Source organism: Tachyglossus aculeatus, chromosome 3 (assembly GCF_015852505.1).
Source record: "Tachyglossus aculeatus isolate mTacAcu1 chromosome 3, mTacAcu1.pri, whole genome shotgun sequence".
NCBI lineage: Eukaryota > Metazoa > Chordata > Mammalia > Monotremata > Tachyglossidae > Tachyglossus > Tachyglossus aculeatus.
The window spans coordinates 49,586,438-49,598,997 of NC_052068.1; the positions used below are offsets into that span (position 1 = coordinate 49,586,438).

Sequence of the window (12,560 nt, forward strand, 5' to 3'; positions counted from 1 at the left end):
TGTGTGCAGAGCACTGTACTAAGCACTTGGAAAGTACAATTTGGCAACAAAGAGAGATTATCCCTACCCAACAACAGGCTCACAGTCTAGAATCTCCCCCGACAGGATTCATTCATTCATTTAATCGTATTTATTGAGCGCTTACTGTGTGCAGCACTGTACCAAGTGCTTGGAAAGTACAATTCAGCAACAGAGACAATCCCTGCCCATAATGGGCTCATAGTCTAGAAGGGAGGGAGACTGGCATCAAAACAAGTAAACAGGCATCAATAGCATCAATATAAATAGAATTATAGATATATACAGATCATTAATATCAATAAATAGAACTATATGTACATATATACACAAGTGCTGTGGGGTGGGGGTGGGGGGTAGAGCAAAGGGAGTGAGTCGGGGTGACGCGGAGTGGGGGAGACCAGAAGAAAAGTGGGGCTTGGTCTGGGAAGACCTCCTGGAGGAGGTGAGCTGTCAGTAGAGCTTTGAAGGGGGGAAGTGTGACTGCTAGGCAGATTTGAGGAGGGAGGGTATTCCAGGCCAGAGGTGCTTTGGGCTTCTTCCCTTGTACTCAGGGTGTTATTTGTGGGCTCTGAGAACGCTGCTCTGGGAACCGGGAGACTTGGGTTCTGATCCTGGCTCTGCCTGCATCTGGCTAATGTGGGTCAACGGGCAAAGATCAATCAATCAATCGTATTTATTGAGCGCTTACTGTGTGCAGAGCACTGTACAAAGCGTTTGGGAAGTACAAATTGGCAACACATAGAGACAGTCCCTACCCAACAGGGCTCACAGTCTAGAAGGGGGAGACAGAGAACAAAACCAAACATACTAACAAAATAAAATAAATAGAATAGATATGTACAAGTAAGATAAATAGAGTAATAAATATGTACAAACATATATACATATATACAGGTTCTGTGGGGAAGGGAAGGAGGAAAGATGGGGGAGATGGAGAGGGGGATGAGGGGGAGAGGAAGGAAGGGGCTCAGTCTGGAAAGGCCTCCTGGAGGAGGTGAGCTCTCAGTAGGGGCTTGAAGGGAGGAAGAGAGCTAGCTTGGCGGATGGGCAGAGGGAGGGCATCCCAGGCCCGGGGGATGACGTGGGCTGGGGGTCGATGGCGGGACAGGCGAGAATGAGGCACGGTGAGGAGATTAGCGGCGGAGGAGTGGAGGGTGCGGGGTGGGCTGGAGAAGGAGAGAAAGGAGGTGAGGTAGGAGGGGGCGAGGTGATGGACAGCCTTGAAGCCAAGGGTGAGGAGTTTCTGCCTGATGCGCAGATTGGTAGCCACTGGAGATTTTTGAGGAGGGGAGTAACATGCCCAGAGTGTTTCTGGACAAAGACAATCCGGGCAGCAGCATGAAGTATGGATTGAAGTGGGGAGAGACACAAGGACGGGAGATCAGAGAGAAGGCTGATGCAGTAGTCCAGACGGGATAGGATGCGAGCGTGAACGAGCAGGGTAGCGGTTTGGATGGAGAGGAAAGGGCAGATCATGGCGATGTTGCGGAGGTGAGACTGGCAGGTTTTGGTGACGGCTTGGATGTGAGGGGTGAATGAGAAAGCGGAGTCGAGGATGACACCAAGGTTGCGGGCTTGTGAGATGGGAAGGATGGTAGTGCCGTCAACAGAGATGGGAAAGTCAGGGAGAGGGCAGGGTTTGGGAGGGAAGACAAGGAGTTCAGTCTTGGACATGTAGTTCAAGCCCTTAAGAGAAGCAGCCTGGCCTAGTGGCAAGAACACGGGCTTGGGAGTCAGAGGTCGTGGGTGTTCTAATCCCCATCCGCCACTTGTCTGCTACGTGACCTTGGGCAAGTCAATTGTCTGTGCCTCAGTTACCTCATCTGTAAAATGGGGGTTGAGACTGTGAGCCCCACGTGGGACAACCTGATTACTTTGTATCTAACCCAGTGCTTAGAATAGTGCTTGACACTTAGTAAGCGCTTAACAAATATTATAATAATAATTATTATTATTTGTGGTGTGAAGCCCCTGTGCCATTACTAGCATGTGGCATTCTGTGTCCCAGCAGGAACATGACCAGCAGGGGACTTGGCACTTGTTAGTCAGTCATATTTATTGAGCACTTATTGTGTGCAGAGCACTACTAAGTGCTTGGAAGAGTACAGTATAGCAATAAACAGACACATCTCCTATCCACAACGTTAAGCACTATGTGCCAGACACTGTGCTAGGTTCTGGTGAAATAAAATCCAGTCAGATCAGACATAGGCCGAGCCTTAGAGTTCAAAGTCCAAGGAGAAGGGAAAACACAAGTTTTTAACCCCCCATTTACAGAGCCAGGATTAGAATTCAGGTCTTCTGATGGCCAGGCTAAGACTTGTTCCATTAGGCCACACTGCTTCCAGGGATGGGAGAATTTGATCAATTCTCCTGTGTGTCTCAGGACAGAGGCTAAGATGGAAAACTCCATCTCCTTTTTTGAAAGTGAACAGGAAGCAGGAGAAAGCCAGGAAGGGGCTGCCAGCTCCTACAGCCCTCCCACTCAGGGGATCAGGAAACCCACCAGATATGCCTCGTTATGGCCAAGCCAGACAGGGCCACCACGACTACCATCGCCATCTGCCACCTCAGCCCTCACCTGCTCCCTCCCCATGGCACGTAGAGCCTGATGGCACAGTGTGGTGATGGGGGCATCCCCAGGCCACTTTCCCTCCCCTGCCAGAATGGACTCTGCAGGATCATTTCCATTTTGAGCATCAGAATTTCTTTACTATTAGAGCCTGTCGGGAGTCGCCCCATCTTCTCCCCTCCCTGACTGTCAGCTTCAATCATTCCACTACCAATAGTCCAAATGCCTTGATTGGGTTGGAGACACCCATTGCCTCCTCTTTCTCTCCTACAAGTTTCTTCTTGACTTTCTACCATGTGCTTCCTCACTTTCTATCTAGTGAGAATGCTCTTTCCAAGGTCACCAATGATCACCCTGCCACCTCTAACAGACTGTACTCCATCCTGTTCCTCCTCAACCTCTTGACTGCATTCAGGCAATCAATCATATTTATTGAGCACTTACTGTGTGCAGAGCACTGCACTAGCACATGGGAGAGTACAATATAATAGGGTCAGTAGACACATTCCCTGCCCACAAGGAGCTTACATTCAACACTACGGACAACTCCCTTTTCCTGGAATCACTATCAAATCTGTTTTTTTCTGACAGTTTTCTAACGATGATTTTTGACCTAATCTTGGTTTTTACTGCTGGCTCTTCCTCTGCCCCTCATCCCCTCATTATGGCTGTCCCTTGAGATTGTCTCTCACTTGGGGCTCACAATCGAAGGCATAGGGGGTAAGATAGATGAGGAAACTGAGGCTCAGTGAGGTGAAGAGACTTGCCCAAGGTCACGCAGCAGGCCAAAGGCAGAGCAGGGACTTGAGACTGGGCCTCCTGATTCCAAAGCCGATGTTCCGTCTACTGTCAATCAATGGTATTTATTGAACACTTCCTGTGTGGAAAGCATTTAAATGCTTGGGTGGGTACAATACAACAGAGTTGGTAGATACGTTCCCTGCCCACAACGAGTTTACAACCTGGGGGGTGGGGGTGGGGACATAGATTAATATAAATAAATTACGAATATGTCCCTAAGTGCTGTGGGACTGAGGGGTGAAAACCAAGTGCCCAAAGGGTACAGATCCAAGTACACAGACAATACAGAAGGGAGAGGGATGCAGGGAACAGAAGGCTTAGTCGAAGAAGGCTTTGAAGGTGGGGAGAGTGGTGGTCTGGCGTATGTGTAGGGGTGGGGAGTTTCATGCCAGAGGATGAATGTGGGAACGGGGTTGGTGGTGAGATAGATGAGATTGAAGCAGAGTGAGTAAGCCGTTGCTGTAGGAGTGGAGCGCGTGGGCTGGACTTTAGTAGGAGAGCAGTGGGATAAGGTGGGGGGGGGGGCAAGCTGATTGAGAGCTTTAAAGCTAATGGGAAGGATTTTCTGTTTGACGTGGAGGTGGCTGGACAGTCACCAGAAGTTCTTGAGGAGTGGGGAAATATGGGTTAGACTTATTTTAGAAAAATGATCCAGGCAGCAGAGTGAAGTATGGATTACAGTGGGGAGAGACAGGAAGCAGGGAGGATAGAGAGGAGGCTGATTCAGTAGTCGAGGCGGGATAGACTTAGTGCTTGGATCAACGTAGGTGCAGTTTGGATGGAGAGGAAAGGGAGGAATTTAGGGAAGTCTTGAAGAAAGAACTAACAGGATTTGGTGACAGACTGAATATGTGGATTGAATGAGAGATGAGTCAATAATGCCACGGTTACAGGCTTGTGAGATAGGGATGAGAGTGGTATTGACTACAGTGATGGAAAAAGACAGAGGGTAGACAGCGTTTGGGTGGGAAGATAAGGAGTTCTGTTTTGGACATGTTTAGTTTGAGGTGTCAGCATAACATCCATTCATTCAATTGTATTTATTGAGCGCTTACTGTGTGCAGAGCACTGTACTAAGCACTTGGGAAGTACAAATCAGTAACATATAGACATGGTCCCAGGTAGGGATCTCCTGAAGGCAGGAGGAAATGTGAGACTGCAGAGATGGTAGTTGAAGCCATGGGAGTGAGGAGTTCACACTCATTCCCACACTACCTAAAAACGTCCATTATTAAGCGGAAAAGTTTACTTTCATGGATTCATTCATTCATTCAATCATACTTTTTGAGCGCTTACTGTGTGCAGAGCACGTACTAAGCGCTTGGGAAGTACAAGTTGGCCACATATAGAGATGGTCCCTACCCAACAACGGGCTCACAGTCTAGAAGATGGATGGGACAGAAGTACCCATTACTCACCTCTTGTCTTCTCTTATGCTGTCGAATTGTTTTCGAACCATAGCGACTCCATGGACACATCTCTCCCGGAACGCCCCACCTCCACCTGCAATCATTCTGTTAGTATATACATTGAGTTTCCTTGGTGTAGTGGTTAGAGTCCGGGCCTGAGAGTCAGAAGGTCATGGGTTCTAACCTTGTCTGCTTGTCCGCTGTGTGACCTTGGGAATGTTACTTCACTTCTCTGTGCCGCAGTTACCTCATCTGTAAAATGGGGATCGAGACTGTGAGTCCCACATGGGACAGGGACTATGTCCAACCCAATTTGTTTGTAACCGCCCCAATAGTTAGTACAGTGCCTGGCACTTAGTAAGCACTTAACAAATATCATGATTATTATTATTATGTAGCTTACCATTGCCTTCTTCCATGCAGTAAACTTGAGTCTCCGCCCTCGACTCTCTCCCACGCCACTGCTGCCAAGCACAGGTAAGTTTTGATTTGCACCAGATCGCCTTCCACTTCCTAGCCACTGCTCAGGCCAGGAATAATAATAATAATAATGCATCTATTAAGCACTTACTATGTGCAAAGCACCGTTCTAAGCACTGGGGATGTTACAAGGTGATCAGGTTGTCCCACAGGGGGCTCACAGTCTTAATCCCCATTTTACAGATGAGGTAACTGAGGCACAGAGAAGTTAAGTGACTTGCCCAAAGTGACATAGCTGACAATTGGCAGAGCTGGGATTTGAACCCCTGACCTCTGACTCCAAAGCCCGTGATGTTTCCACTGAGTCAGGCTGCTTCAGGCCCCTGCTTGATTCTCCCTCCCATACTGAGACTGTTAGAGTACTAGAAACTCTCCAGAAGCAATCCTGAGAAGGATTACTCACCTGCCCAACAGGTAAGCCTAGAGGCCAGGAATTTTATGAACCAGGACTGTAAGCTCATTGTGGGCAGGGAACGTTTGCCAACTCTGTTGAGTTGTATTCTCCCGAATGCTTAATACAGTGCTTGACACATAGTAAGTGCTCAATAACCATCGATTGATGGATGGATTGATTGACTGACCTAAAGATCCAGTTTGAGCTGCCGTGGACACATGGCCATGGAGGAACCAGTGGCAGAGGTGGGATTTGGACCCAGGAGACTCCTAACCCCTTGGTCTTTCTATTTAGAGCTCGTTGAGAAGCAGCTTGGATTAGTGGAAAGAGCACAGGCTTGAGAGTCAGAGGACGTGGGTTCTAATCCCGGCTCCGCCACTTGTCTGCTGTGTGACCTTGGGCAACTTCTCTGGGCTTCAGTTACCTCATCTGTAAAATGGGGATTGAAAGTGTGAGCCTCACGTGGGACAACCCGATTGCCCTGTATCTACTCCAGTGTTTAGAATAGTGCTTGGCACATAGTAAGCGCTTAACAAATGCCATCATTATTATTGCCTTGGGATTCTTATTTGATCTCTCTGCATTTTGAATGCTTCAGGCCACTGGAATTCCACTGATCTTAGATTTTTTTTTTCTCGGAACCAATGTCTTCATATGTACTAGAAGAAAGAGTTAGGTTGTTTTTATGTTGTTTGTTCATTCATTCAATCGTATTTATTGAGTGCTTACTGTGTGCAGAGCACTGTACTAAGCTCTTGGGAAGTACAAGTTAGTGACATATAGAGACGGTCCCTACCCAACAACGGGCTCACAGTCTAGAAGGGGGAGACAGACAACAAAACAAAACATGTGGACAGGTGTCAAGTCGTCAGAATAAATAGAATTAAAGCTAAATGCACATCATTAACAAAATGTTAGCCATACTAAGTACCCCTTCGGCTCACCATGCAGACCCCCACTGTGATTGAAGCTACAGACTGGCCCAATGAATGTTGCCCCATCTCATATTTTCAATATAGTTCAGTTGGTTGAGTTTTTTACTTATCTGAGTTGAAAACTGGTAGAACCCTTTGTCAAGAAACCCAGACAAGGGGTTGGTAAAGATTCAGAAGTGGCAGCTTTAGTTCCAAACAAGACACCAAATCTCAAGTGTTGAGAAGAGAAAGCTCAGGAGGCCCAAGCCAGAGTTTGACTGAACAGGTTGGGTGGGTGAAGCCCTCGCTCTCCAAACACCCTAGGAAGAGAGGGAATTGCTCAATTGGCGCCAAATCCAGAATTGTTAAGCCAGAAAGGCACCCAGAAATGGTGGGCAAGTGAAAGAAAGCCCCCCTATGAGAATATTAGGAGAGACTTTAAACAAGCTCTTCACCTCCAGTTGGGGGGATGCCAGCCTTTGCTGCATATGGGTAGGACTGTGGAATTTATCATTTAGCTTCCAATCACTTGAGAGAATTTAGCAGGATGGGGAGATCCATAGGGGAGGAGGCACACCATTGAAATCATTCTCAGTTATACTTCGTACCAATGAGAAAAATCCCCATTTGCTAACCTTTAGAGGTCTGGGGAAGGGATGGGGAGTTGTCAAGCCAAAGAACTTGGGACCAGTCATAACTCTTTTGTTTAATGCCAGTTTGACTCTTTCTAATCCACTGAGCTCTGACCAATCTCATGCTTGTTATTTGTATTGGCTCTAGGTTTGGATGTTAAAAGTCAGCTGAGTGGGCTGGTTGGATGAGGTGTCCTGGCTCTATGGGGGTGAACAATAGACCAGTCCCGAGGGGACCCTGCCTTCCAGCAAGTCAGTTCTCCTCCCAGTCAGTTGTCATTGCTTGATTCACTTGGTCAAGGCAACAGGTTCTTGGCACAGCTTGCAGCCCAGACCTGTAGATCCAGGCTGGAGGAAAGAAAATCAAACAGCTGCCTGGTTAAGCCTGAAGGGTACCATCGGCCTTTCTGGTTTTTGGGAAGATTGCTAATGACCTGGGCCTCAAGAGCCAGGGCACTGTAATGATCCTGGCTTCAAACTTCCATCTGCTTCAGAGAAGCAAACTGTTAGGAATCCAGGTCTTTAGGAAGTTGTAGCCGGAAGGCGGGAGGGAAGTTCAGGTTTTTTTCTCACTGGCTGAGCACGGTGAGGGACTGCAGGAGCACAGACCCCAGGCCAGGCACCTCTGGAAAACTCACAAGGAACAAGAAGCACACTCAGGTTAGGATGGGCCGAATGAACGGCTTTGAACAAAGCACAGTAGAATCCTAGTTCAGGAAAGACTAGGAAAGGGCAGGGTGTACTTTGACCTAATATCTGGCAATTAACAGGTTCCAGTACAAGCTTCTTAAATGCTGACTACCTTTACCTTCTTCATTGTGTTTACTCTGTAACAAGTAAAAGGTCACAGAGTAAACACAATGCACAAAAACAATCTGTGGGTTTTGTTCAGGCTAGACCAGGCCCAGAACCCAAGACCAAGGACAATCTTCTGGAGACACCAGAACCGTGGGTGCAAGTGGGACCCAGTAAGCCAAGGGAAGCAGCTGCACTGAGGCTGGCAGGGGGTGGGGGTCAGTGAGTAGTCACAAGGTTTCTGTAGAGGTCGCTGGGTGGTGAGAGAAAACCCATGTGTGAGTTTATAATCAAGTCTTACAGAAAAAATAGATAAATCCCAGCAGCAGGGGCAGGCCAATCCAGGGCTGAGGCTGCTTGGGAAAGGCTTCTTTCCCTGGGCAACACACAGTACAAGAACTGAATAAAAATAATAACAACAATAATAGTACTTGTTAAGCTTTTACTATGTGCCAAGCACTGTTCTAAGTGTTGAGGTAGATTCAAGTTAGTAAGGTTGGACACAGGCCCTGTCCCACATAGGGCTCTCACTCTTAAGCCCCATTTTACAGATGAGGCAACTGAGGCCCAGGGAAGTGAAGTGACTTGCTCGAGGTCACACAGCAGACAGGTGGCAAAGGCAGGATTAGAACTCCTGACCTTCTGACTTCAGACCCATGTGCTATCCTCTAAGCCAGACTGAATAAAAACCAATCAGGAACTAGAAATACAGGGAAGACCAGACAGGGATTGTCCCCTTGCCAAGAGCTTGGGAGTTGGGAGTGGGAGGGAGAGGAGAGAGAGAGAGCGTGAGAGAGGGAGAGAGAGAGTGTGCGTGCGCGCCAAGATCTTCAAGGCAAACTCATTACAGGCTTATATTGTGACTGCATGATAATTTGAAATCAGTCAATGGCATTTATTGAGTGCAAAGCACTGTACTAGGTGCTTGAAAGAGGACCATCTAGTGCTTGTTTTCCCTTTCCTTTCTGGTGGTACCCAGCAAATAAAGTGGCCTCTCTGACTGTGGCCCCTTGGCCGGAGAGCTGAATAGCAGAGTCAGCAGTGATAGTGAAGTCTCCTTTCTGAGGTGGGGGGGAGGGGGGGGGGGTGTCTCCAAGCCCATCACCCTACGGTAATATGGCTAGTATAGCATTGTTTCCTGCAGCCACCCAATGGCCCTCAGCCACCATGAGGCTCAGCGGCCTGCCTCCATCCCACTATCTCCAGCAGCCAATGGGTAAAAACAGAGATCTGGTGCCTGGACCACTCAGCGGCTTCTCTCTCTTTAGTAGACATTTACCCTTCCTTTCTTTATCGTTGGTCTCGGACAGAAAGACACAGGGGAGAAGAGCCATTCCCAGCTGAGTCGTCAAATCATTCAGTTGGCCCTCCTGGGGCTGCACCAGAAAAGAAATCTACCTCTGCCAGGCACCCACAGGATATTTCTCCAACTCCTCCAAACCACATCCAACACCTCCCACCGGAGCTGTGCTCCTTTTCCTCAGCACACTGGGAGAGAAAGAGGACTGTGCCTCTTCTGGACCTCCCCACCTCAGTCCCATGGCACTGCACCAAGACTGCTTGGTGGGAAACAAACCAACTCTCTTGTCCCGTCAGAAGGTGGCCCAAGGCACAACAGGCTTGTAGGTTCAGAACTTGGTTTCCATGTGCAAAATCAGATCCGACAAGGCATAAAACACAATTATTTTATTGATCTCTTACCCTCAATACTGTCAACTAGCATTACTTCCACTCACACACCATTGAGAATGAGCAGAAAGCTCCGTGGGTAGTTTTTTTTTTTAAATGATGCATAACTTCTCATACAGCAAACAAGTCAAAAATTACAATGCACCCTGATTAATTATGTAAACGGATTTTTTTTTAAAATAGCAAAACTAATAATTTGGTTCCTTCAAAAAGTGAAAACAAATATTTCTGACGGTCTTGAGGTTAACATTATGTTAAGAGTAGTGCAAAGTGTGGCACGTATAGGTGCCCCTCGAATGCTGTGGGGCCACATCTGAACTGGCGAACCGTGCACACACCCCTCCCCGCCCCCGGTGCTGCACCACTTGGAAGCATCTTTCTTCCAGCAGGCAGATCTTCGTTAGGGCTGCATTATCCTTTATGGCATGAAAGATTAATTATTTATAACAGCCTTTAAAACCCTGAAGTTAAGAGAAGGAAAATGGTTGCTTGCAGAGTGTTTCCAGGTAGTCATTTGGTTTGCAGTCCGGAGAATCTGGAGGGCTCGGGCTGGGACAGCTCTGGTGTCCTGGGCTCCAGCTGGGTCCTTCGTAGTCACAGTTTCCCAAACCCCAGCCACGCCTCCGCTCCAGTAGATCTGGGGTCGGAGTTCTCCCCCGGGTTTTTTTTTCGCCCTTTCTGCCATGTTCACTGACTTATGGCTCCTAACTGTTCATCAGTCCTTTCAGGATATCCTCGGACAGCTCCAGGAGAGGAAGTTCCGGAGATGGAAAGTCCAAGGGAGGAAGATTGGGAATTGGAATGTCCTTGGCCTTCCCCGTGTTTGCGGCAGCGAATTTCTGCCACGTTGAGGACTCTGTGGCCATTTCGGACTGAGGCTGGAGGCCCCACAACTCGGACTTCTCCACAAAATCAGCATCTCCCTCAAGCTCCTTGTCATGGGGAGCCTTTTGGAGTCTGGCCTTGTCCGCTTTCAGCTGCCTGTTTTCTCTCCTTAGCCTGTCATTCTCAGCCATTAGAAACTCTACGTGCCGTTTAAGGTCTTCGATTTGGGTGGCCTGTTCTTCTATGATGGTTTTGTCATCCTTCGGGGCTCTGCTTCCAATACACGTTTTGGTCGGTTCTTTCCTTTTCTGAAGCAGAAACAAGAGCGTGTCTGGGTCCCGGTCGAAGACTCCCTGAATTTCCGGTAGGCGCCGCTCCATGGAGGGGCTGCGCCTGGAAGCCCCGAGGCCAGCGGGACCCTCGGCATCGTCGGCAGGGGCTTTGGGAGATGCCTGTAGAGGGCCAGCCGCCTCCCTGTCGGTGGTGTGCTGCACTCTGAGCCTTTCCTCACGCTTTGCCCTCTTCCACCGCTCCTCGATCAGCATCAGCTGCTTCAGGTGGCTGTCCCGCTGTAATTCCAGGGACAGCTGAGCCTGGGGAGGGAGACAGGGCCATTTACAGAGTCGCTGCAGGAGTCCCTACCTGCTTCTCCCTTCTCCCCATAACCTGGACTTCATCCACCACACAAATACTGCTGACTTTTCCAAGCCTCAGTGACTAGGAAAAACCTGATTTGCATTAACCGAATTCTTTTATCAAAGGAAAACAAGGACCCTGCTGTGCTGGGGCGAAGGAGAAACTACTTTGAATTTATGAGCATCTCCTGAAACTTCCTCCCCAGAACTCAAACTGCCAATCCACTTCACCCTAGGATGTGCCCCCGACAGTGGGGAATTACAGCGGGACAGCTACCTGAAGCAGCTGATGCTGCTCCCCACTCCCAATGCACCACTCTACCAGCCCACAAGGGATGCCATGGCTTTGGGTTGTCTGCACCAGGCAGCAGCGGAAAACAATAGCTTAGTAAAATAGGGTGCAGCCTCCGACGGCTTAGTAAAATGAGGGAACGGTCACCTAAGGCATGTATTTGATTTGGAGAAAAAAAAAATCCAGATAACCAAGGGGAAGAGAGAAAAGAACAACTTTTTAGCCAGGATGTGGTCCTCACATTCTCTTCTTCCAACTTCCTCCTAGGCTTTTGTTTAAGCACGAAGAGCCTTGTGTCATTGATGAACTGATTAAAGCAAATTACTGCTTTGGGGCAGAAACTCGTTATACCAATAAAATGCTCCTGGGAGTTTGCTTACTGTGAAGAAAACCGCCTCAGAGCAACTGACTGTTTGGGCTCCCTCGATTTTGCTATGCTTGTGTCCAGTGTGGCTTTTTAAGATCACTTCTACAGTACTAAAGTTTGGATCAAACTTGTAGTCTTCCAATGACTCTCTTGCTTCTCCCCTTGAAAAGAAACCCCCAAATAATCATCTGTGACAGTAGGGAGGACGCTCACCTGCTCGGACTGTGTCAGCTTCATGGCCTCTGACAGATATGCTGCGCAAGAGGAGAGGTGAGTTAGAGCACGCATCTTGGCATTTCAAAGCTAGGCAAGTGTCAATAGCTAACTGCCCTTCTCCACGTTCCCTCCCTGACTCCTCGACACACATGCCTAGTCTCTCCAAAATGGAGGTGGTTACCTCAAACTTGCCCCTATGGAGGTGGTTACCTCAAACTTGCCCCCCTCCCCGGAGCAGGCCAGAGGTCAGGAAGGATGGCAGCGGAAAAAGAGTGAGGAAGTCTCAGTCAGACGGGGGTCCTGGGCTCCTCCCTTCCAGGTAGGTGAAGAGAGAAATGAAGGCTAAGGTGCCCTCTGTAGGGAAACTACTGAAAGTCCCCTAGGCACCACACTGCCTCATACCATCCAAAACTCCACAGGTAAGGTTGTCTCCTGGGTTGTGAACTAAACAGCCAAGAGGAACCCCATGTAAGGGGGCAAAAAAAAAAAAAAGATGGCTAACAGATTTATTGGCAGCT

At 48.5% G+C, this 12,560-nt stretch overlaps 1 protein-coding gene across 1 annotated transcript in view; it reads right to left on the minus strand.

Annotated features, from left to right (window-relative positions):
- Positions 1-9,689: 9,689 nt before the first annotated feature.
- Positions 9,690-12,560, minus strand: part of NRBF2 (nuclear receptor binding factor 2) — a 30,126-nt gene continuing 27,255 nt past the window's right edge. The window contains exons 3-4 of the mRNA XM_038743811.1: positions 12,040-12,080; positions 9,690-11,125 (exon numbers count right to left, since the gene is read on the minus strand). Coding sequence (XP_038599739.1) covers positions 10,412-11,125; positions 12,040-12,080 — 755 coding nt within the window. The 3' untranslated portion in view covers positions 9,690-10,411. The remainder of the gene's footprint in view (positions 11,126-12,039; positions 12,081-12,560) is intronic.